At 34.8% G+C, this 27,904-nt stretch overlaps 1 protein-coding gene across 2 annotated transcripts in view; it reads right to left on the reverse strand.

The window, feature by feature from the left end:
- Window positions 1–27,904, reverse strand: part of LOC143203478 (uncharacterized) — a 310,987-nt gene that overhangs the window by 38,246 nt on the left and 244,837 nt on the right. For both annotated transcript variants that reach the window (XM_076415653.1, XM_076415652.1), the window contains exon 5: window positions 357–481. In XM_076415653.1, coding sequence (XP_076271768.1) covers window positions 357–481 — 125 coding nt within the window. The remainder of the gene's footprint in view (window positions 1–356; window positions 482–27,904) is intronic.

Here is a 27,904-nt window from a genome sequence, read left to right on the forward strand (position 1 = left end):
TCTGTATTATAGGCAGACACTGACCTAAGGTCTGCGTTCAAACGGGAACAAAAAAGATAGGAACTTTAATATATCTTATTTAAATTGATAGCACTAATCACATAACAGAATAGTTTCAAAATCATTATTCCTGCCCGTTAGTGCTTGAACACCGTCCACCATCGAATCTGTAGCCGATCATCGCAAAAAAATCGATCCCCTTCCCCAATAAAAACCAAACCGAAGAGACCACCGCGAGAGAAAAAAAATAACCGAGATGCGAAATAAAATTTGATCGTCGAGTGTGAAAGCACTAAAGGGGCGGGCGGGCGGAAATACGACCGTTCCTGCATAAAACAGGACCCAATAAAACTTACCTCCGAGCAGGAATAGGCCGCAGGCGATAATGGTTTTATTGTCGTTGTTACAATGGCCCAGAAGGCCGAAGAAGGCGGCCAGGACCAGCAGGATTACTGCCAGGCTGCACAGCACCGTACATGACCTGAAATCGAAAAGGTCGTTGAATTTTACGCAAGAGAGTGGGCCAGTCCGATTCGGGACGGGGGATAGGGGGGAACGGGGCGAAGGAGAGGGCCGCTGACGTGTTGTAAAAAAAATGTTTTAACGCTTTTCTTCGGGGCGGTCGTTCTTTTTCTTTCGCGTTCAGTTTTTTGTCCCCGTCCCATGACATGGGAACTGGGAATCGGGAATTATCCTCGTCAAAGACCGCCAGAGCTGAATGTCTTTGTTTATTGATATAGGAGCTCAGGAGCATATCAATTGGACCGAGGTTTAAATATAACAAAAAAACTATTTCTGATTTTTTCCCCTAATAATTTATATATTATTAGTTAATTATGTTTCTTTCAGAATAGATTAAAGAGAATAACTTAAAAATTATATGTTAATCTCATTAAAAGTTGTTTTTGACAATATTTTCTATATAAGATTAGAAGTATATTTGATATATAACAATTAATGTTTACAGTAACAAATGTCTGCCAAAATATTTACCAAATTACTATTAATAATTCATAAATTCTTCTATTTGTTCCATGTGTTCCATATAGACAAATTATATTGTTACTTTCACTTTATCTAAATATTTTCATTACTTTATTTATGTATTAATATAATTTTTGTTTTTTATACATATTTTTCACCTAAAATATATAGTGAAAAGCAATAAATTGAATAAAAAACTAGGCTTATTTGATAACAGAACAATTAGTTGACCAATTGTTCTTTACTTATTTATTCTACTATTCAATCTTTAAAAGAGTTGCTGCCATATTTTGTGGAATCTCACCATTTACAGATAGCATATATTTAATTTATCTTTCACATAAGGAAAACATTTATTTTAGCTCTTGATGCGCAATTTAATGTATTTATTACCTCTAATATTTGGTTAATGCAAAATGCTTTTGCACAAAACAAAACTTGAAATTGATTAGAAGCTAATACCAATAGAATTTACAAAAAAAAATAATATATTATACAGCTATCTCTATAAATAATATAAGTTGTTAAGCAAGAACAGTTTTTAGTTAGTTAAGCAGTTAGTTTCTTAGGCGATAATCATTATGACATACAAAAATGTATGGGCCCTTCGTCTTGTAAGTTTTCATTGTAATTTTTTAGCGCTAATCAGTTATAGCATTTGTATTTACTAATCAATACTGTATTCTCATATTTCTAATCCCGGTATTCCTAATGCTTCTGTACAGCAATAACTCCAGAATTTTATTGAAAAGTGGTTTACCATAAAAATAGGAAATGCGTTCAACTACTTTTTTATATTCATTCGTAAGATATATACAATTCTATTGTAAACATCTAGGTATCAAATCAAAAGAAAAGAGAAACATTTTTCAACGAACAGTTACCATGTTTATAATAAAATAAAAAACAAATTTTCATACTAGCAAAAACTATCGTGCCCTTTTCGTAGTTTAGATTGTGACAAAAACAAGTATTTATTAAAACGACTTAATATAAAAAAATACTTTTTATGTATTTATTTTCGGTAAATATATATTAAATGGAGAGGACAACATTAAGTTAGGCTTCTTTGTCCAATTTATATACATCAGTATTGGTGTTGGTACTAGTTTCAGTAAAGGAATTTGAGAGAGGTGTTAAAATTATTCTAAAATCTTACTCGTAGTATAATTTTTACTTAATTAAGGCCATGCAAAAGTAAACAGAATATATTTTCTTTAAAATAGTCTCCCTGGGACTCTACACAGTGATTTATATAGTCAAACAACATGTTGAATTAGTGTTTCGGGTAGCACCTGTACGTATTCTTGATAATGTTAATCTTTTTAATAGCTTTTACGTGATGCTATACCACTTTCCTTCCTGTAATAAATGCATTTTTTTTTCAATTATTTAGAATTCACCGAAAGTTAAATCATCTCCACAAGTAAAAAAAGGTAAATCCATAAATATTTTCTTACTACAATTAGGAACTAGTAGGACCTTTGATTTAAAACAATAATTGGCTTAAATTTATTTCTGGGACATACATTAACAGCGTTTTTCTTTACTTTTTATATATATTTGAGGCATTTTTTGAGTTTAAAGAGTAGCCAGAAGTTCAACGATGGTAAACCGGACGAATTGGGCAATTGCGGAATATTGTGAGTTCAATTTTTGATGGAATAATTTTAACACATACTATTGTATGTTTAATGAAAAAATCAAGTGTTATCGGTCCATTACTTCAACAGGAAACTAATACCTTAGGAACACGCCGCCTGACCATTTGAAATTTTTTAAAAATATTTTTTCGAAACTTTTTCCAAAGTTTGGGAAACAAAAATGTTATCGTACCAATTAATAGTTGAGTATTAGAGAAGAACAATCTTTAAAAAAGCTTGTTTCGTTTCGTCTAGTCAATGGGAGAACGAATATCTAAAAAAAACTGTATTATTCCATCAATGCACAATATCTACCATATACACTGGTGGAGAAAATCCCAACAAGTGCATCAACAAAGGCTGCAATTAAGAAATGGCTTAAAGTACATAAAATAAGTTTTGCGGAAACCATGTTAAAGAATACTATTTCAAATTGTTACTTGGTGAATATGAATGAATTATTTAATTGCATTTTATGTAACTTACTCTTCTAGGCATAAGCCCGAGAATAGATACATGGTAGATCAGATTACTGAATGTTATAGCTACAGAGTATTATTAGACAGGCTACAAGGAATTATTACAATATATATTTACGCCGAGGAGGATATTCAAACCAGAACTGTCTGTATTTATGGAAAGGGGCATTGTCGAAATAATATCTTCAGTTTGTGTGAGCTCGACCAGACACGTTGAAGAGGAACTAGACAAATGGTAGTATCTCGAGCAAATTTTTGATAGATTGTAAATAGACAGCTTGGTTATTAACTTGATTGATTAGTGTTTCTGATAGTAACAGTGATTGAATAAAACTTTATGAATGTTAGTTTATGGTTCTCTGCTGACAATTACCAAGACAGGGTGATGAAAGAGGAAACAACTAAAGTTCAGTATACAATTAATGTACTTTAATTGTAGTAAATTGTATTATGGTGTATGAAAGCTTTATGAGCATGTGTGCTATTGTTTAGAAAATACATGAATATTTGCTTAAAATGTATGAGAAGAGAGATAATACTAACTGTTTTGCAGGTTCGTTCGTTCGTTCAATTTTTGATGGAATAATTTTAAAACATACTATTGTATGTTAAATGAAAAAATCAAGTGTTATCGGTCCATTACTTCAACGGGAAACTAATACCTTAGGAACACGTCGCCTGACCATTTAAAATTTTTTTAAAATATTTTTTAGAAACGTTTTCAAAAGTTTTGGAAACAAAAATGTTATCGTACCAATTAATAGTTGAGTATTAGAGAAGAACAATCTTCAAAAAAGCTTATTCCGTTTCGTCTAGTCAATGGGAGAACGAAATATCCAAAAAGAACTGTATTATTCCATCAAAATTGAAGCGTCGAAACGCTTCTCCTAATTATCCTTAATAAGATTTCCACGGGCATTGTTCGAGGTCCTGTAAGATAAGTCTGAAAGAGGACTTAATAATGAAATATAAAATGGTTTCTAGATGAGCAAATATTCGAATATAATTAAAAAAGTATTAAATCGTTTTTATATCACAAAAAAAGAGAGAAATACGCTTACGATATTAAATGAACGTTATTTAAATATTGTTAAAGCAGTTTGGGCCATGTTCACTAGAAAATTTAATTTTGTTCACTTTTGTTCTCAGAAAAAAAAAGAACACGAAGAAAAAACAGTGATACTAAAATAAATAAAATTAAATTAATTTCCTTGAAACTATGCAACATGCAATAACATGTATTATATTGGATGGTGTTCATATTATTTTATCTATCCCTTATAGGTTTTAAGGGTGTTAATTGTTTAACTGTTTATGAATAAATTGTACCCTAATGTTAAAAGAAATTAACAAATGGTCGAGTCTGTAGCGGCCTTGGGTCATGACGAATTTTACATCTTACAATAACTGTCTACCAAGTGTCCTAAATATTATTTCAGCTGCTGAGTTCCATGCTTCAACTGTCCAAGCTTCTCTTAGGTAACACTGCCATGTGATCCCCTTGTCTCTTTGTATCTTTTTACAATTTTATAATGACATATAATATAGCGTCACCGTGTATACTCAAAAAATTCTATATTAAAATAACTCAGCGAATAACTGTTTAAGAAAAACAAAAACAAATTTAAACGAAAATTGTTAATCATCATCTAATAAATAATTATGATAATTGAATGTTTTTCATTAAACCGTATTTCCCAAAGGTACACACGCTCATTAACTTACTGGTTACCTGATCTTTCCCGGGAAAAAAATAAGAACACCAAGATACGAAAATAAATAAAATAAAATTAATTTCTTTGAAAGCGTCGGAGGGAACGACGTCAGGTCCTCCATAATCATAACGGCGGAAAGGCCCGGAGGGGGGACTGGGGTAGAGGAGTAGGGGAGAGCGGTCCCGCCTGGCCCAGGCGTGGATTCCTTATGGATATCGTTTATTGAACTTCAAAAGCCGGGATCCGCTCCTCGATATTTGCCTTTAAACATTCATCCGAATTTATCGGTTCCGGAGGCCGTACGTCGCGTCGTCTCGCCATCAAAAGCTCGCCCGCATCCTGCCCGATATTACGATATTGGATTTCGGCGGCCGCCCAACCTCGGTCGCTTCCTCTCACGAGATTGCTATGCACAAAAGAATGGCATGGCTGTGTAACTGTTAACGGTATTAAAAAGAAGAAATTCGGCAGACCCCAGAAGTGAAATCAGAAGCAACATAATCAGTTTCTGCTCAATTTCATCAATTGAAACAAAGCTGCACTTGAGTGGGACTGGATAATCGATATATTGGATAAATATTTTTGATAACATCTGATTAAATTGTTGATTGATTGAACTTTTGCTGCCTCTGATTTGTCTGCTAGAGTCCCTATAATTACCTCTTCCAACAGAACGACCCCTACTGCTAGTACGTCCGCAAATATGACGAAAATAAAAGATACCATTAAAAATATGTACCAATATTCTGAGAATGGTTTAAAACACGATCGGATAATAGATTTCCTAGCGGGCCGCTCCATGTAGTTGAAGAAAAAGGTTTTAGACATTTGATCAAACAACTATCACCTTTGTGCAAGGTGCCTTGTCATTGCGAAAAATGCTGCGTACAGACCACGCCAACGAAAGCCCACGCATGGACCTGTTGGGATATTTTTAGTTCTGTTTAGACGGTTTGATGACGGCCAACGAAGGTTTGTTGGCATTGTTGAGATCTGAGAACAGGAAATAGTCGCTTGTGGACAGATCTGGAGAATACGCTGGATGAGGAAGCAATTTGAAGCCCAGTTCATGGATTTCTGCCATGGTTTTCACTGACTTGTAACACAGTGCATTGACTTGGTGAAGAGTGCTCCCACCTTCTTTTTTCTTCAAATGCGGCCGTTTTTCGAAGATTCAACGGTTCATTCATTCGTTCTTCAAACGGTCCAATAACGCTATCCTTTTTATCCATTGTTTTCACAATAACAAAAGTGCTTCAGTCAAAATGCTATAATTCACAAACTAATAATCCGACAGCTGTCAAATTTATACACGCATCTTTTGAGGCTTAGGGCTAACTAAAAAACATATGGACTTAATTCTAGTAGCGCAATCTATGTGTCAGGCCGGGGAGTTTTCAATTGGCCTGTTACGTTTCACCAAAGACCAACGAATGTTCTTTATCCAACGCCGAATCTCATTCGTTGTTCTTCGTTGGCCCGGTCTGTACGCAGCATTAAGCCATGTAAATGCTAACAAAACCTAGAGTAATATTGGACATTAAAATTGAATAACCATTAGAAATAACCAAAATTACCTGTCCTTGGGACACTCAAACAGCTCAAAAGAAATGAGATTCTAAAAAAAAGCACCCGGAAATGTCGGTATATAGGCAGCAAATTAATATATTTTAGCAAGTAAATCCAAAGAGCTTCTCATTTCAAATACATGGGCGATATTACTCAAGAAAGTGGCCTGGAAGAGATCGCAAATATGATCCGCTGTCAAAAATGGATACAGCTTTTAGGCTTACGAAGGGCATGTACATCCAAAAATGTATCTCAAATTTACAAAACTGAAACGGAGCTGAAATCCAAAAGAAAGAAAAATTATTAGAAAAATATTAGGCATAAAATACACTGAAGAAGGAACGTACAGGCTCGGGGCAACTAATCAAAGGAGAAGTTTAGCAATATATTCGGATTTAAAAAGCCTAGGCTAAAGTTTTATGGGCATATGAAAAGAAAAGGAACCAAACAGATTTCCAAGACTGATGGTGAAATTCTATGAAGCTCGCTGTAAGGTCAAGGTTAAAACAATGAAATTGATCGCTACAATTAAAGAGGATCGGAAAGGAGCCAAAATAACACAAGAAATACAGGATAGGAAGGCTTTTAGAGAGAAAGTTTGCGAGTGGGAGGTGGATCACAGAGAGAAACTCAGAAAACCTGGAACCAAGTGGTCAGATGAACGAAAAGAGGGTATTCAAAGAAAATGAAAGCAATATTTTCCGAAAGAAGAGAATAAAGTACTGAAAGGTCACAATAAATATACTTCAGGATATACAATACTGTTTGTTGTATATATGAACACCACTTTAAATGGCTTATAAAGAAGGAATGAATTGAGTCAGCGTAATGATTGTTATGACATTTTGACTGTGTTCTTCGAAAGAAGAACTGTTGAACAATATAGTTTATGTCATCAATTAATCAATAACAGGAGTACATGCATTAAAAACCATGTAATTTAGAAAACGCGAATTACCTTTAGAGTACCACCGTAAATAATAAAAACAAACCATTTCTCGAAAAATAAAAACGGAATTAGCTAACGACACCGCCCATCATTATTAATACGAGAGCCGTAATATCGCGGAAATGATAATGAAAAGAACAGCAATCTCATAATTGAAAACATTTTTCTTTTTCGTCAACCGAGTGCGATACTATTTAGAATACGCCCGGGGTGACGCCGTCGGTTTTTTACGGGCGTTTTCTAATTTTCGACGGTGAAATTTTAATAACGGTCTCGGCTCTCGTTTGATGTTCGGTCCCCTCCCCCCTTTTGGAAATTAAGCGGCCGCACCCGAAACAATTTTCCGACGCGTTTATTAGAGAATAATGGGTTATAAAGAGGGAAGTTATCGCGACGACTAACATTAAAAGTTTTCTTTTTTACCTAAAAGCAATATATATATATATATATATATATATATATATATAAATATTATATTCGAGGGGATCTAGAACTTATTAATAAACACATTTTTCATTGGAGGCGGATTAAATGTAGACGTAATGGGTGGAATATAAGGAGTGGAATATTAGTCTCAGGCAGGAGGGAATTAACATAAAAGAAAATGTAAGTAGAAAGGATGTTTTTACTACAGAAGATGTTTATATCGTGTAGTGAATGATTAATAGAAAGTGATTGGATTAGTAATTTCTATTGTTTTTATGAAATCATTATTTTATTGGTCCTGTCAGTTTGGTCGAACTACCTACCCTTTCCACCCTTGACGTGGATTACAAAATGACGCTTTTGGAATGTTGAGAACAGGCTGAAGGTGTTCCATTAGCCCCAGCACTATTCAACTTGTACATGACTGATTTACCACTTCACAAGCAATCAAACACAATATTTTATGCTGACGATATAACTTTCTTCACCACCGGTTACAGTCCCGATGCCATCCGTCACAGACTTCAAGTCCAACTCAACTAAATGACTGCGTGATATAGATTCTGGCGATTGCAGATTAACACGAGCAAAGTTCAGGGTATTCTGTCTCATCTTTGGAAGAAGTTGCGTGCATAACGCCTCCATGTTGAAGAAGTCCCTATGCCCTGGCTCCAGAAGGTATCATATCTCAGTTTCTAATTCGACTACAGGTTACAACAGTAAGTCCAAATTCAATACGCTATTTGCAAAGGTAATTGCGCATACAGCATCATATTCCTCTGCAGAAAAAAGCAAACTCCCAATCCCCCCGAAAGCGACTCTTTATAAAATGCTAGTCCATCCAATTTGCCTTTACGGAACACACGTGTGGTGCAAGTACGTTACCGAGAGACAACTTGTACTACTCCAAGGTCCCATGGTTCTCCATGGTCTACGAGGAACGCGAACACCCATCTAGAATCAGCAAAAAGCTTCATGGCCATGCTCAGTGTGAAGTTCTTCCTTGGTGCCTTACAGTATAAAAATCGGTTGATCAACTATTATTATTTATATATATATATATATATATATATATATATATATATATATATATAAATAGTAATTATTATTTTCAGTGATGTGACAAATCTGTACGAATTCCATCCCATATAAATTGTGAGAGAGGAAAGTACGGAGATACTTGTTTGGATCATACTTGTTCATTTTAAATCAATTTATACGTGTAATTGACAGTATTAATTTATATTTTAGTATTACTTTGAATTCATGAAAAAGGAATGGAGTAATAAAAGGAATGGAGTAATTATTCCAAATACGTTCCATCGTATTTAATTTTAATATTTGAAAAGTAATGAACACATAATATAATAAATGTAATTGGTGGTTATTTTTTTAACCGTACTATAAGTTAGACCGAGATGTGCATATTCCATCTCATACTAATTTTAAAAAAGGAAACGAAAGAAATAATTTCTGAATACTATTAAGTTGCAAAGAATAATTTCATTTTAAATTAAGTGGAATTTTTTATATTTGAATGTTCTGTGGATCTGTAAAAGGAATGGTATAATGACCCCCAAATATTTTGTAGTATTTTAATAATACGTTAAATTGCTATTTTTAAATAACATACTATAATGAATATAGATAATACAATAGAACTTAAAAAAACCTAAACCTTTTTAGTTATGTCGATGACATAACTAAAAATGATCGCAAAATAAATAGCAGATCCTTTTTAAATAAAATAAATTATGTTTCATATATTATGTAACGGAAATATTTTTAAAATAGTATTCAAAATTATAATCATGTTCAGTATTTCTGTCATGAGGCGATTTCTTCGATCGTTAATAATTTGGTCTGATTTTGAAAAAAATAGTTCCGAGGGGACCGATATTCCGGGTATAGCAGAATATTTGAAATGCAACTAATATAATTCAGCTAATATCTTGAGTATATTGGTTTAGAGCTTGGGTTTTCTAAGCACTCAATAAGTGGCATTTCTAAATACTGCTTAATTTATAAAGTTATTGTAGTACCTGGTGTAATTATATCATTCATTCTAGCTACTTTTTATCAAAATATTTCCAGATGTCAGTATATTCTTAGTTTATCACCTCTTTAGCTTTAATATTTTTTTATGAAATTTAGCTGTAAAAACTTCTTCAAATTGCTTCGTATCGATGCAATTTCTGGAACCTCTCGAATCTAAATGTAGTTTTCCAGATTTTAGGAAAGAAACTTTGAGAATCAAAAGGCTGATACGAAAAAATCAATCAACAAAAGTATTATATATTATAGGCATAGAAATAGTCAAAAGTATTTTACTATTTATCATTCACAATTTTAATCCTTTTATTCTAATACATTAACAATTTTGAAAAATAGCGTTCCAAAATACTGTTATATTAATGTACAATATTTTGTTATAGCCGAAAACAGTTGATAGTCAGTTTCAGTCAATAGTTCTCAATGTATCTCTATATCTCTAATATATATATATATATATATATATATATATATATATATATATATATATATATATATATATATATATATAAGGCCGATAGAGTAAACATATAGTACTGAAGATGTGTTCTCGATATTTTTTCCTATATCCGTGGTGACTAGCTAGGATCAAATGGTCAATTACTGATGTCGTTTCGGGTTCAGGACTACTATACAGTGGAATTGGGCTTTGCGGGCGACAGAGACCCTAGATATGACTAGAACTGATTTTTATACTGTAAGGCGCCAAGGAAGAACTTCACACTGTGCATGGCCATGAAGCTTTTTGCTGATTCTATATGGGTGTTCGCGTTCCTCGTAAACCAAGAGGAATCATGGAACCACACGTCTGCTCGGTAAAGGCAGATTGGATGGACCAGCATTTTATACTGAGTCGATTTCGAGCGGATTGGGAGTTTGCTTTTTTCTGCAGAGGAATATGATGCTGTACGCGCAATTGCCTTTGCAAATAGCGTATTGAATTTGGACTGACTATTGGAACCTGCAGTCTAATTAGAAACTGAGATATGATACCTTCTGGGGCCAGGGCATAGGCACTTCTTCAACTTGGAGGCGGTATGCACGCAACTTCTTCCAAGGATGAAACAGAATAGCCTGAGCTTGGCTCGAGTTAATCTGCAATCGCCAGAATCTATACCACGCAGTCATTTAGTTGAGTTGAGCTTGAAGTCTGTGACGGATGGCGTCGGAACTGTAATCGGTGGTGAAGAAAGCTATGTCGTCAGCATAAAATATTGTGTTTGATTGCTTGTGAAGTGGTAAATCAGTCATGTACAAGTTAAATAGTGCTGGGGCTAATGGAACACCATCAGCCTGTTCTCAACATTCCAAAAGCGTCATTTTGTAGTCCACGTCAAGGCTGGAAAGGGTGGGTAGTTCGACCAAACTGACAGAACCAATAAAATAATGATTTCATAAAAAAAATAGAAATTACTAATCCAATCACTTTCTATTAATCATTCACTACACGATATAAATATCTTCTGGAGTAAAAACATCCTTTCTACTTCTATTTTCTTTTATGTTAATTCCCTCCTGCCTGAGACTAAAATTCCACTCCTTATATTCCACCCATCACGTCTACATTTAATCCGTCTCCAATGAAAAATGTGTTTATTAAAAAGTTCTAGATCCCCTCGAATATAATATTTGCCGGTTTCTAATGAATTTTCCGATGAAATATCGATGGCAAAATAAAGATTCCACTCGAATCCTGCTTGCTGACACTAAACACCAATCAAGGCGCTCGTCGTCCATCATCGCTTAGCGAACAATTAGACCGCTCTCCACAATCCCCTCCTATTTTTCCAGTTTTTCCTTTTCTCGTTTCCGATCGATCTTCGTCCCGACACTGATATGGATGCGCGTCTTCTATTTCTTTAATAGGGGACATATCATTATCTTTATTTGTTTTCCATTTATTAAGGCAGGTTATTTTTGGTTTTAATCTAATCTAGAAATTTGCAAATATCGATTTTTTTCTTCGCATTTTCAAAAATTAGTCCTTTGAATATATGCTCTTAAGAGTAGTTTTCAAAATCTAAGTTATTATCGGAGATATAGCTGTATTAATGAGAGATAATATTTGCTCGGTTTTGCTAAAAATGGTTGTATTAGTATCCAAAAAATGGACTATTATTAGTTGTAAGATATATCTGAAAGAACAAATATATCGTATTATTCCTTAACCCAACATAGTAGTCCTAACTATCAAGCAACAGGTGTTACAATATCTTGACAATCTGGTGTTAAGTTAAAAAATTACAACGACTTTAGTGAAATAACTTTTTATAGCAGGCCCCAAGATTAAGCTCCTAATAAAGAAGTTGAAGACTGTTTGGGAAGAATTGACAACAGTTGAAATAAAATCCTCTATACGATGCCATATATATATATATATATATAATTCATTCATATATATATTCATCATTGATATATATATATATATATATATATATATATATATAATTTATTCACTATATATATATATATATATATATATATATATATATATATATGAATATGTTTTTGATGTAAACAATCACTCATGGATATGATCATTATTTTAAAAATTAAAATATAAATAAATCATTAGAGCTTGCATGTTTATTGCTTGACTATTGATCATCATTGACTGATTGATTAATCATCATTGATTGATTGATAGCATTTATTATGACTAGTACGCTATATATTAATCAAAATCATCTCATTTAATCAAGACTTTCATTACATGTTGGCATATGAATTTAACTACCAACTGATAGGAGAAACAAATCCTACCAACTGATAGGAGCAGCAACAGTTATAGCTCGTTTTTATTCTTCAATCACTCTCACTACCTTAACGTAAAAGTTTGGCAACCTATAAACGAAATCTAAAACTTATCCTGATCACCTAACTTTTAACAAATACTATTCTAAATACATTTTTCAATAACCGTAAGATGTACTGAAAACATTATTTTATAACATTATTCATATTTTCGCAGTATTTTTATACAAACATGTTTTCTCACACACTCGGTATATACTCTATAGATACTCGCTGTGATAGACATTAGATCTACGGTGCTTCCAAAGAAACATTTGTTAAACATACACTGGTCTTTGACTTGAGAATACTGATCTGGAAGTTGAACTGACTTGAAACTGGTAAATCATAAGATGCACGAAAAAACATCAAATTTCATACATTCATACATCATACATAAGAAAGGGATAGATCGCCTAGTCAGCTTTGGCTGATCATCTAATGGACACCAATCAAAATATTCAGATTGAGATTTATAAGACCAAAATAAAATCACCAGCTAAAATGACGGCTAGAGATGTTGTACTGTGACTGAGGTTCAGATGATAATATCCAGAAGCTTCTTTTGTTCACAGATGATATAATAGATGGAGGAGATGACATAATGTTAAAAAATGGATATATAGCAAAGAATGTGTATATAAAAACAGTTTGTAGGCGAAGCTTTAACAAGCAAAGAAAAATGATAGAAATCAGAGAACGTCAATCAAAATAAGGTATTTTTTCCTCATTGCTTACTAAAAAAGAAACGTTCTCTCAACTCTCAACCATATTCTTTAATTAAAACCTCTGCGACTATAATTTACGCTCGTTAATACATTCATGACGCCCGCCAAATACCTACCAAAGAATCGGACGAAATAATAAAATTCCATTTGGAGAAAATGGCGCGGAAAAATGACGATTTCCATCATATCAATCAAAGTTGCGACGTTCATCATCCCTTAACGAACAATTAACGCCCGAAAATTTCGTCGTTTTTCTCCAAATCTCTTTCTCAGCTACCCTTGATATATCTACACCAATTTGTTATTGATACGGAAGTACGTCATTATTTTTTTTGGCTCGACAAAGAAATATTTTCCATTCTTTTAGGTCGTGCTCAGGTCTTTCATCCGTTAATTGTTCCTGATCTTTCTTTCAGATTAATTATGACAGTTATATGTATATATATACACACTGTAGAATAACATATATACACATACTATTTACATACTAGAACTTATTTATTTGCATCAAACACTCGAATATTTATTTAAAATTTGTGTTAGCAGGGACATTTTCAAATTTGGTTAATAAAGAGTAATACTTATTTTATATAAATGGATTTAATAATATTGTCAAATACTACGTCAAACCTTGTAGGTATATAACATAGGTATTATAGATTTATTTTATAATTTAATTTTCAATTTTATATTCTTCTACAATGCTTTCAAAAGGTATCTAATATTTATGTATTACATAAATTAAACAATAATACAGAACATATCTTTAGTTGACCGTGATTCTTGTGAACTAGATGGCTACTAGTTGCGTTTCCTGAAAAGTACGAGGGTGGTTCAAATATGATGGAGACAAACGCTGTAGATGACGCGCATGTATGTTTTGAAGATCGTGGCTTGAGTATGTGATAGCTGGGTCCCTTATGAACAGTGTGGCATAGTTTTCGTCGGGAGCGTATGTCTCACGCGCGTGCTACGACCGTGTGTGAACATTCGTTGTCATTCGCCTTTTAGTGCGAAATCATTTCGGTAGTGAGTACCTGAGCAGGGCTGCCGTATTTAAATGAGCCAAAGCATCCATGGATGGCCGCGAAACCATCGAGAATGAGTCGAATGATCGTCGACCGCGAACCAGCATCACACCATACAACATTCGCAGCGTAGAACAACACATTTTGGAGGACCGTAGGATGAATGTTCGAGCATTTCGACTGAACTCGGCATCAGTATGGGTAGTGTAGAATCTATCATCCACAAATACCTTCAAAATCGTAAAATAACGGCGGGATGGGTTCATAAACTGTTGAACTTCGTGCAATAATTTACGCGGTTGAAAGTTTCTCGCCGCTTGCTGACGCGATACGAGGCGGAGGTTTTTAACGCGAATCTCCACTACAGACGAGATATTGGACACTATTACACTCCCGAAAATGATGTCTAAATAGTGGAGGAAGAAGGAGGAAGGGGCGCCAGTCAAAGCGAATACAACCAGGTCCGCGGGTAAGGTTCTGTGTATGGTGTTCGGGGATCCAACGTATCATTAATGCCGCATACTACACTAACCTTCTGAAAACACACGTGAAATCTGCTTATCGTTCGAAACGGAGGAGCATTCCAGCATGAAGTGTGGGGTACTTCTCCAGGGTAATGCGCGCCCTCGTACCACGCGTTCCACGCTCGATACAATATCGGAATTAAGGTGGGAGGTACTGAAACAAACCCCTACCGTCCGGATTTATCACCTTGCATGTTTGGACTATTCAGAGGTTAAAGATTCAACACTGACGACGATGTAGAGGAGTTCGTGTGCTCATGGCTGTCCGAGTTGCCCAAGGAATTCTTCGATACCGGCATCAAAAAACTTCCGGAAAGATGGACAAAATGCCTAACTAGTGAGGGGAAATACCTAGAAAAACTGTACATTTTTGTAAATTTTTTTCAATAGTAAATAAACGTATCAGAGTATTTGTCTCGATCATATTTGAATCACCCTCGTATTTTATTAGAATCTAATATTTTCACTACATAGTATAAAACAAAGTCGCCTTTTCTGTCCCTATATCCCTATGTGCGCTTAAATCTTTAAAACTACGCAACGGATTTTGATGCGGTTTTTCAATAGATAAAGTGATTATATTAAGAGGAAGGTTTATATGTATAATACATGCATAATATACTAAGGCAACATTGCTAATTTTAGAGGTATCTAACGTGATGTCGTAAATTAACCTATTTTTTTTTAGGCTTATTTAGCAATTAGCAAAAACGCTGCCTAACCCTACGAGTTAGATCAAATTAATGTGCTATATTATTGTACACCATAAAAAGGTCTACAAAAAAGTCCGCGATGGTATATGTTTATCTTTTAGGGATAACCCACATTAACCATTTTTATTGTTTACTTTTTACGTGAGAAAATGGCTTATTTACGAAGCTATTTTAAGCAATACGGCATTAATCCTTATCGAATTAAGTACCTTAAATACAGTGTGCAATTAATATAGATCAATATGGTTCCTTACAGCATGTAAATTAAACAAATATTTTCGGAGATATTACAAATTTAAAATTTGCGTTTAAAAATGTGTAATGTAATAAAAATTGTATGAATTTAGATATTCCAAAGATAGCAGGAAATCTTCATAGTAAGTATAGGGGAAGAGGAATTGTTTTACTCCAAATTTAATGCGTGCAGGCCAAGGGCAGTAATGAATGAACCAAAAATACTGGATCGATTTTAATCATGTTTTCATTGAGTGACATAGGCATATATATTTTATGCCCTTGCAAAGTCGGAGCGGGCCGCTATGTTTTTATATACAACGTTCATATTTTTTCTGTAGTGTATTTAATTTAGTATCAGCATTGCACCCGTGCGAAGCCGGGGCGGGTCGCTAGTTATTAAATAAATAAATAATTTTATTGAAATTCATGGGTTTGTTTCTGAGATAGTTGAGAAATAAATCTAGGAAAGGAGACTGCAATGCTTTGGACTGATGTCTCACGGATAAAATGTGAAAGAATTCCTTTCAGATTTCTCTAGTACAACCCATTATTTTAATAAAAACTCCAAGAAAGGTATGAAGCAAAATGAAAAGCAAGGAACTAATTCTATTAGAAATATTGTGGTCCATCGTCAAGAGTGACTAAATTTTGAAAAGACTGTTCAGAGTATAACAGCTATAACATCTGCCTAATGGTTAAAAAGTCGACTCCCTCTGAGCATCGGTTATGTATTTTTCATGGTAATGATAAATGTGGATTAATTAGTTGTAAAAATTCATGAAAAAGACCTAAAGATTCACAGAAGAAAACACACAGCTCAAAAATATTATCTTCAGTCTTTTGACTCATTTTGTCTATGTATGTTTGTATTTATATCCATAAATTTCTATTTAAACCCCAATGAAAAGTCCACCGCGATAAAATCAACACAAAAATACATATTTTTTCGCAAACCACCCTCCCCCCGTAATAAATTCAGCGACAGACGTTTTCTAATTTAATATATTCCGGTTAATCCTATTTTATACCTTGATATTCCCTAATAAATGTTTGAGAGTGCTATATTTTATTTGACAGGAAATATATTTCAAAAGGGTTCGTCTCGCATCCTCCTCGGTCGAGAACGTTCGCGAGTTTCGGGGACGATTTCGAAAGAATCCAGTGAAAACATTAAAGATGGATGACGGTGATTTATTCATTATCAAAATATTTTCTCTCGATGTTCGCGTATTATAACGAGGTTCTCTTGGTGTTTATGCCACCGTTACGCTGATTTATTCCTGATGTTTACATGGGCAGATTTGTTATTCTTCGATGCGATTCGATGTCTGAACGCTCGGTTGATTTTTTTCAGTTTTCTAAAGATGGTGATTCTATATGGTGGGTTTTGTCAACATATTATTATCGGTTCATTATGACATGTTTTCAAGTATACTTAGAGCATTGCAAAATTGTTTTTTGCGCTCTTTTTTTACTTACACTACATTTTTACCTACTCACATTCGGACATTTTAAAATTTGCTGTCGATTGATGGAAAACAACAAAAAATCTACAATATTTAGATCTATTAATAATAGTATAACAGTAATTATTAAATTGTTGTGTTACTTTTAGTGTTGTAACGTACATTGATTTTAAAATATGGAAGAACAAAATACGCAATGTAAGATCCAAACAGCCTCAAATTTGTTTATAGTGGGAATATTATATTATAGTTGTAACAAAATACTTTCGAGGACATCAACTAGAAGTCGGCGTAAGCCAAAGTTTCATCCCGATATAGCTGCAGATTTTGAAACGATAACAAGAAGCAAAGAAGACTTTTTTTGTTCAAATAAAAACGTTGCTAAGGGTATGAGAGAAATAATATACAATTTTAACAGGTCAATTGAAAATCCCTGACCTGACTCAATCTCAAAAGAACGCTCGCCTGACATATAGATGGCGTTACTAGATCATTAGTTTGTGAATTATAGCATTTTGAGTGAAGCAACTTTTGTTGTGAAAAAAATGGATAAAAAGGAATTTCGCGTGTTGATAAAATATTGTTTTTTGAAGGGTAAAAATACAGTTGAAGCAACAACTTGGTTTGATGCCGAGTTTACGGACACTCCCCAGGAAAATCAACCATCAAGGATTGGTATGCTAAGTTTAGACGTAGTGAAATGAGCACCGAAGACGGTGAACGCAGTGGACGCCCAAAAGAGGTTGTTACCAGCGAAAACATTTAAAAAATCCATAAAATAATTTTTAATGACCGTAAATTGAAACTGAATGAAATATCAGACACTCTAAAGATACCAACTGAATGTGTACATCATATCATTCACGAATATTTAGGTACGAGGAAGCATTCTGCAAAGTGGGTGCCGCGCAAGCTCACTTTTGATCAAAAACAATGACGAGCTGATGATTCGGAGCAGTTTTTGAAGATGATCAAACGTTATAGACCCGAGTTTTTGCGGCGATATGTGACAATGGATGAAACATGGCCCCATCATTTCACTCCGAAGTCCAATCGACAGTGGACCGCAGACAATGAACCCGCTCCAAAGCGTGGGAAAACGCAACAGTCGGCTAGCAAGTTTATGGCGTCTGTATGTTGGGATGCGCATCGAATAATTTTCATTGACTACCTTGAAAAAGTAAGGACTATCAACAGCAACTATTACATATTGTTATTGGGCCGTTTGAAGGACGAAATCGCCGAAAAACGGTCGCATATAAAGAAAAACAAACTGCTACTTCACCAATACAATGCACCGTGTGACAAGTCAGTGAAAACGATGGCAAAAATCCATGAATTGGGCTTCGAATTGCTTCCTCATCCACCGAATTCCACAGATCTGGCCCAGCGACTATTTCCTGTTTTCAGATTTTCAGAAGAAATTTTCGTCGCAGAAAGAGGTGATTGCCTAAACTTAGGCCTATTTTGAAGCAAACTACAAATCGTATTACAAAAATGGTATCGAAAAGTTGGAGGGTGGCTATAATCAGTGTATCGCTCTTGAAGGGAATTATGTTTAATAAAAAAACGCATTCTGCCAAAAAATGTGTACGCACCGCGTTATACTCTTCATTGCTGTTAACTTCCAAATTATGGGAAAAATTATACGCAAAAGATTGAAGCCGCAAATAGATAATTATAATATAACTCCAGAGCATCAATATATCTTGCAATTATGAGTGAGTTTGCGATTAAATCCGTCCATGTCATGAACGTGTTCCATTTCCTTATTAGTTTAAATAATCCTTGTCCTAGCAAAGCTCAACTCATAAAATAAGCCACGCCCTCATACCCAGACGCTCCGCAATGGACCCGATATTAAATAAAAGAGTAATATTTTTCGGAATTAGCATAATTATGCCGGAAGTCGCTCGCCGAGTCCGACGTCGGGAACTTCCGCGAAACCACGGCCGCCTTTGTCGGTCCGTTCTCCTTCTTTTAAATAATTAAATTATTATAATGTTTTAAATCCTCTCCGGCACGGAAAGCTTTCGTATTCATAAATATTCTCTCGGATCCGCCTAGATGGACTGACTAGATCGCCGGGGCCAACTATTCCGTTGAATTTTAAGCGAATTAGGGGAAATCTGTTTAATCCTCCATACACTTTGCCGAATCGCGTGTTTAATTGATAATATAAACACGTTGTTACGGCGGTTGAAGTTAAGAAAATGTAGGGCTAAAAAATTAAAGCAATCCAATTTAGTAGTATGATTTTTATAAAAGTTTTTCTTATACAAGGTTTTTCTCCATTTTTCATCGTCGTTCACGATTTTTGTCACTAACATTGATACAAAGAACGTGAACAAACATAAAGGTATGAAAGCATAAAATATATTAGAAGCAAAGATTTATGTATATATAAAAGGAATATCAAGAACGAAATTCAGGATGTTGGGAAAGTGTACAACATTTGAGGGACACGAAGACAAAGGATCATTATTAGTAGTTCGGTACTACTTCATGGAAAAACTCATTTGAGCTATGATAATAATCAAACTTTCGTAGAAATTTCATCAATCTTTTGTTATTGTCGCATAACGCTGTATGACATAAATTTTCTAACAAATATAATATTACATGTTTTAAATTCCTTATTGCATTGCTAAAAACATGGTCTATTGATACGGTTATCACCTATTTATAACAAGTCAAGTTCCTTAGTAACAGTGTGAATACTATTTACGCTTAAAACATGTATTACTCCACAATGGCACTCGATATCCTTCGTATAAAGCCATGAAACTAATAACTAATACTAATAAATAAAACTAATTTTAAACTTAATCAAATAAAAAATATACAAAGTTTAAAAAACAAAGCTTAAAAAAGTTAAAGATTGGCAAGACTAACAAGACTAAGAACTGACTTGGCTTGTGGTAAATGAAATGTTAAATATGAACCTTTTATTCCACAAGAAAATGTGTAAAAAATTCTGTCAAGGCCATTGATACAAATGGTAAAGGATTTTTGTATTTGAAAACTGTTTTTCTTAAATTAAGTGAGGCTAAATTAAAAGAATGCATTTCTAATGGCCTGCAAATAATAAAACTCATAAAGAACAATGAATTCAGTGAAAATCTTACCGCGAAAGACTTGGCGGCTTGGTTATATCTAGAGAAAGTAATTCATGGATTTTTAGACAATATTAAAGCTGCCGAGTTTTTAGTGAATAACTTGCAGGGATGCAGAATGTCTTCAAAAATACATTTCTTGCAATCCTATTTCGATTTTTCCCCTAATATTGGAATGGCGAGTGACGAACATGGTGAATGGTATTCTGTAGGTTTCTAGTCTTCTGTGGTTTATCTAGGCTGCACCTACTGCTTAACCCATGCTCCGAACTACGGTCTTCGATTCTAAACCTAACGATTGGACAGAGTGTTACTGGCGTGACTGATATGGTTATTCCTTGTCGGATTTTCCACTGCTCCACTGCTCCAGCAGGATTCGAACCCGCAACTACCACAACAGTGGGAGGATTGTAGATGAATGAGGCATCATTATGTTGGAAACTATTTAGACTCTCTACGAATTTATTCCACGAAGAATTGTAGCAGTTTTAAAAGCAAACAGTGGCCCGACATCTTATCAATAAGTTAATATTGTGTATGTATCAATCCATTCTTTGTAAGTCTCTTATTATATGGCCGATTCTTTTTTTAATTAACAAAAATCGGTCTTAAAACATTTCCCCAATGTAGAACTTTTCATAGACGGTACGAAGTCAAACACACAAGTTAAATGAGACGAGCTCAGAAGGAGAGGAGAAAACTTCCCTGGCCGACTGCGGAATTAATTAATATTTGAGTTGTATCTTTATCTCAGATAGAGCACGGTCTTTGGGATTCAATACGCGAGCTAAAAATATGACTCCATGTCACAGCGACCTGGCTAACTATTAGCTCGTTTGATTTATGACGTCGAACGCGATAGAACAAGGAAATACTTAAAACCCGACCGAGTTTTCTAGTCGGATTAGGTTAGAGCGAGTTTAATTAATGTCCTGTTGTCGTTTTGCAAATGGTCTATAGTGGCGAGACGTGAGTATTATCAGAAAGAGATAAAAATAGTACAGAATCAGCATAAATGAAATACCTTAGAAGAGTAAAGAATGTAGCAAAGATGGAGAGGATGAGGCACAAATATATAAAAAAGGACCTCAATATTCAATAAGTACAAGAATAAATCAAAAGAAGACAACTCTGTTGATGCGGACACTTGACTGGATCCTGGTGAGATTTACAATAGCAGGTGATCCGGAAAAATTAAGTTTTTGGAACATCAATTTCTAGAGGAAATTAAACCCTGTAGAGCTGCATGAAAAGCGCATTCCATCGTTCAAGAGGTTTATCCTGTAGTATTACGAAGTTTCTATCTATTCTTTAAATGCTGTCGTCGCTCTTCAAACCCCAGTGTGTCCGGTATAAGATTCATGTCTCGATGCTGCAACTTCCAAATTAGCAGCCACACTATTCCAACAAGAGTTTCTTCAGACAACGCACTGTGTAATTATTGCATAAAAATATACTACTGAAGTTAATATAGATAGTTGTCAAATAGAACTCGTTGTTTTATAAAAATAGATATAATTAAACAGATAAATCTTAATTGCAAACATTCACAATAATAAAAACCTGACCGTCGTCATTCCCACAACGAAATTAACATTTTATTGCTGGAAGTAAAGTAAAAGCCAATTCCGATTCCGAAATTATCATAATCATATAGTTTCCCGCACTTAAAGTGCTGGAAAATGAATAAAACATGCGATATTCTGGACTTTTATAGGCAGCAGCTGCCTGGCTTGGTCCATATTACGAAGCGAATTTGTATTAAAATTATTATTGAAAAAAAAAGACACACACACTCACTGGCGACGAAAAGAAGTTGGAACTCTCGCCGGTTGATATTAGAACGGGAATGTTCTGGCTAGATATGAACATTATTAAATTATATGTACGTGGAGACCGAGTCATAAAAACTGGACGCAAAAAACGGGATTATATTAACGGTCCAGTTCGTCCAAAAATATTAGTCGAAAAAGAAATACGTAGTGGTCGAGAAATGTTATTCGGAGAATTGTAATGACTCTGCATCTTTCTTTTTCGGGTCGGAACAATCTGGATGGAACCAAAATGCTTTAGGTCACGCTGTCTTGAAACACAAGGAATGGGTTTAATGTTGTAGGATTTTCTTATTAATTTAATTTTTTTATTAGTTGTAAACCTTAATAAAACTAATATGTTTATTAAATCTTATATGTTTATTAACATATTTAGAGCGACAATGACCATTTATTTTATAAAAAGTTACGATATATTAGGTGCCAGCATGTATTTTGTATTTTGGCCAGCGGTACTTAATGGTGAAAATAGAGAGTATCAGTACCAATAATTGTTAAACAATATAATCTAACTGTTAAATTCGATTATTTTGAAATTCTCGACATAAAATATAAGTTTTTCATTGAGTAACGTCATTTATTAATACTACACAAGATTAATAATATTAATCTTGTATAGTATATGTATAGTAGTTCAGGCAAAAGTATCGCAACTGATGCTGTAAGGTCACAAAACGTGAATTCAAGATGCTCAACGAACCCTAGCTGTAAACTATTCCAAGTAACAATTACTCAGGCTGTGAAAAACACCTCTAGTTCGTGGATTCCTGGCACATGTATCACAGTTCAAGGTGTAAGGCCATCAAAATCCTTTTTCTGAAGAAATCTATGGGTGAACTTGGAATGACGAAAAGATAGACAGTTTCCGTCCACTACTACTTTTCACTCCCATTTATCTCCATCAGGTCGCAGCCTGACAAATCATCAAAAGTCAAATTTTCTGAGAGCAGAGCAGCAAGGGATTTCAAATATGAGGTCCAGGAATAAACATTTTGCGACAAGGGCTCCTTTTTTTCTTCAATTCCAGTATGAGAGGAAACCACGGCTTTCCGCGCTGCTTGACAAGTTTGAAGTCGAAGTGTTACAGTAACAAGCTGAAACTGTAGTTTTACTGGATTGAAATAAATCTAGTACGAAAAATGAGCTGCGAATCAGGCGCGACGGGATCTTCGATTTATCGGCAGCGTAATTTATATTTCGAAGAATATGTTTACGTGGATGCGATAGAACGTAAATTGAAATCAAACCGGATAAGTCGGAACATGTAATGGCGAAAAATGCGGAGATGGCCTTTTTATGGGACGACAAAAGCAAATTTTAAAAATACATATATATCATTCGAATGCGGAGCGGGTAGCAGACGACAAAAGTCTGAAAGCCCATCAACATTTGGAGCGGCGGCCCACTCCTTGTAAAATATATAACTCGAAAACGACATTTTCCACTTCGGTCGTGTCATTTCCAGATTTTTCTTATCCCGCGGATAAAGTAATATGGCGGGCGGACGGTAAATCTCCTGCGCCGGCACAATGAGAACCGCACATTTTTCCGCCCCGGGCGGACGGTGCCGACGCCGAATTATGCCGTCGCGACGCTGCATAATTCATTTTTGCGCCATGCTGAAAACATCGCCTGTTTTTCATACATAATAATCAGCGGCGGACAGAAATATCGTCGTAATGAAACGACTTCCTGCGTTTAATGACTCTCCACGGCGGCGGGAAAAGATACAGGCGTTTTTCTGACTAATGACGCACTCCTCAAGAACACGCCGATCGACAAGTTCCCAAATATGACCTATAAATTCCATTTCGAATAGAAAAATAAATCACATTACGTTAGATATTGTATAAGCCCTTGCTGGTTACCTATCAGGATAATAAATTAATTTTAAAGGACTTATAATAGATGTATTATAGTATTTAATACATTAGTTAACATTAGTAACTAATTTTAAATTAAAACTTTACGGACAAGCAAAATGTCTACATGCGACTGAAGGTCATCGAATGCTGTGTGAAGATTATGGTAACCACGCTCTATCGATTACAACAGGCTTATAGCAACCGAGTGTTATGGAAAGCCAAAAAAAATTAAGACGAGAATTTGAAGGGATTACTCAATGAAACCATCAATAGGTATCACTACCAAAAAAGACCAAAATATGAGCAAACACACAAGAATTTTATTCTTCAGCATGACAAAGCTCGACGACATATTGTAAAACTGGTGATTATTACTTCTTATTATTACTTGTGCCGTTTTATTACAAAGATACCAAAAAATGGTTTTTAGGTATCTTTCTTTCGAGATGGATTCCGTAAATTGTCTGAAAGATGGGAGAAAACAGCTTCAAATCCTCTATGACTAATTTATAAGCAATTCTTTTTGATAAATCGAATCGCACTTAGCAGAAGATTCCACATACAGTTACAAAGCATGGACAAAAGCGACAAAGAATTTTTTGAATTGCTTATCACGAGCTGTTCAAATTGGGCCAAAGGAAATTTAAAAAAATGCTATTACACAATCCTGTAACAGGAATATTTTCAACGAACTTCGCTGGTATTCTAAAAATTAAAATTCTTCGGTGTTTAACCCGGAATGAATTAAATTTGATTTGGATCCTTCCAAAAATACTGCTAAGTTGCTTGGTTCAAGGCTCAAAAGTTGAAACTTACTTCTGCCAAGAGCGTCTCTCTTCTGGTTTATATATTTTTTAGAATTTAGAGTTTACCTTGCCCAAGAGAACGAACCGGTTTATTGCACCGCTATCGGTTGCGGATGGATTCATTTCAAGATCCAATTGATACACCATAATTGCGTCTTCGTAGTCGTAGATTTCATCAAAAAGAGGCCTTAGAGCAGTTTTTCAACGGTGGCTTTTATGCTTCCATTCCAGTAGGTTATTCCGCACATCTCAGAGAAACCTACAGAAACCTGTAATTGCTAACTGAAGATCAGTGTTGGCAGCTGTGCGGCGATTTTAAAATTTTGTGCATGTTGGACCAGACTTTAGCCGGCTTACGACTTACAACCAGGAAGATTCCCTAAAAAAAACTCTATCATATAAGGAAATTGCCAAAAGAATTCTTGAAGCAGTACAAGCTTCCTCTCTTTTTCAAGGTAGTCAGTGAAAATTATTCCATGCACATCCCAAAATACAGACGCCATAACCTTGCCAGCCGACTGTTACGTTTTTCCACGCTTTGAAACTAGAAGTGAAATGATGGAGCCATGACTCAAAAACTCGGGTGTATTACGCTTGATCATCTTCAAACACTGCTCCGAATCATCAACTCGTCGTTGTTTTTGGTCAAAAGTGAACTCTCGCGCTGCACCCACTTTGCCCAGAGCTTTCTCATACCCAAATATTCGTGAATGATATGATGTATATGTCCAGTTGATATCTTTAGAGTGCCTACTATTTCATTCAATTTCAATTTACGGTTATTGAAAATAATTTTGTGGATTTCTTAAATGTTTTCGTCGGTTTAGCCTCTTTTGGGCGTACACTGCGTTCACCATCTTCGGTGCTCATTTCACCACATCTAAACCTATCATACCAATCCTTGATAGTTGGTTTTCCTCGGGTAGTGTCTGAAAACTCGGCATCAAGCCAAGTTTTTGCTTCAACTGTATTTTTTCCCTTCAAAAATCAATATTTTATCAACACGCAAAATTCCTTTTTATCCATTTATTCACAATAAAAGTTGTTTCACTCTAAATGTTATAATTCACAAACTAATGATCCGACGCTTTCTTTATAGATCAGCGTGTTTTGGTATATTGGTTTGGTCATATTAATTTCTTCTGATCTTCTTCCAAAGAGTACTGCTTCAAATACTAATTTTCTGTTCAAGTCATTGACCCAGCTTATTTAGTATAGTTTTATCAACTGTTGTTCTACTTTGTTTCCATTCTTTCTTGCTTTATCATGATGGATTGTTTTTGGTACTGGGATATTGTTCCATGCTGCTTTTTCAAATGAACACAAACAATATGCAATTATTCAGTTATATTCAGAGGAACGTTTCTGTTAATGTTTTGTTCCACATTCATTTTGGAACAATTCCTTTTTCGTCTAATAGTTCATTAGTTATGTTAAATGAGATACAATAATTATTGTCCCGTTTATCGTCAGGGAGTCTGAAGCTATGTTTTTAAATTATTGTAACAACAATTTACAGATTACTATTGATAATAAAAAATTAAAATAATAAAATACATTTTCCCGTTCCTATTCTGTGTAAATAAATGATAAATGAAAACTTTACCAAGCACTAGTAACGGAATTTATTTTTAAAGAAACCTTGATGATTAGGTACCGCACCTAATCGAAATCTGAAGATCGTCCGGGCTTCCGTTAGGCCCCGGGCAACGTATTGACACTTTCAATCGGAAATTTCGACGAAAAATAACGGCCTTTCCCTTTCCATTAATAACGCAATTACGCCGGTCCGTGTCGCGTTCTCTCCCCGAAGCGGGAGAAAAAAGGGGGGAAACATAAAAAAGTGCGTTCGTGACCGCCGCATTGTCGGTGACCCCCCCGAAAGGCCGCATTAACGCTTCTCATTTTTTCCTTCGGATCGGGCGTGGATGAAAATCCAGCGCCAAATTGAACCGATAAATTCGACCCGATGCAATGCCCGATGCCCATTAGCTGGGCAGGTCCGGCTAATAAAAGCTTCCGCCGTCAGGTGGGGCTTCGGTAAAAAGGTTTTATTATTATTATTGTTATTATTTTGGGTTCGGACTCTTTGAGCCTCTGGTCATAACTGTCGTAAAGGATGGGCTTCGTTATATTTTCCGGCTGCTTTCTTGAGGTAAACAAGAGGTTCTTAATGAAGTTCGAATATATGGAAACCATTGTTGAAAGATACATTAGATGTACAAACTGTTACAAATCTGTTGTGATCAAAATAAAGTGGATGAAATTAAATTTGGTAGAATAAATAATATATTGTAAGCCTATAAATTAGTATTGAAGGATTTCCTTCTAAAATTGAAGCTTTATTATGAAAAATCGGTACAATATATTTTATTCAAAGTATTGTTTACTGACCATCTTCTTCTTCTTCCTTGTGTTTCAGGCAATTTAGGGCTTCCAATTCGGAAGAACAATGCTTTTAATGCTCTACAGGAATCGACCCATTTTGTTTGTGTTTTCATAAAAAATGAAGCGCTACTCCAAATAATAATATTCAGAAGGACCAAGATATGGAAAGTATAGATAGAGGATAGCGTTTTCCATTTTAACGTTTCGAAGTATGTTTTTATTTTGCAACATGTGGTCGAATGGTTTCATGTACTCTGCTAGTATTTCGGTCGTTTTTCGTGTATTGCTTAGTTCAAAAGCAACAATTTTACTTGATAGTGTTTTCCATTCATGGTATCATCGAGTAATGCCTTTAAATCCTCGACTTGAATTTTTTTTGGTTGTTCAGAACGCTCTTTGTATTCGGTGTCATATCTCTAATTTTAAGGCATCGAAACCTATGAAATCGATGGAGAATGGTTGCCGTAATCTTCACGCAGCATTCAGTGATCTTCAGCCGCCTTTTTCTCAAATGTAAGTAAAAAAGGAATACTTTCCGCAAATGCTATTTACTTAGTACAAATTTAGACATTTCCAAAGTTACTGAAAAAA

This window comes from Rhynchophorus ferrugineus, unplaced genomic scaffold (assembly GCF_030347505.1).
Source record: "Rhynchophorus ferrugineus isolate W39M unplaced genomic scaffold, kcgeb_rfMv2 rfM10, whole genome shotgun sequence".
In the NCBI taxonomy this organism is placed as follows: domain Eukaryota; kingdom Metazoa; phylum Arthropoda; class Insecta; order Coleoptera; family Curculionidae; genus Rhynchophorus; species Rhynchophorus ferrugineus.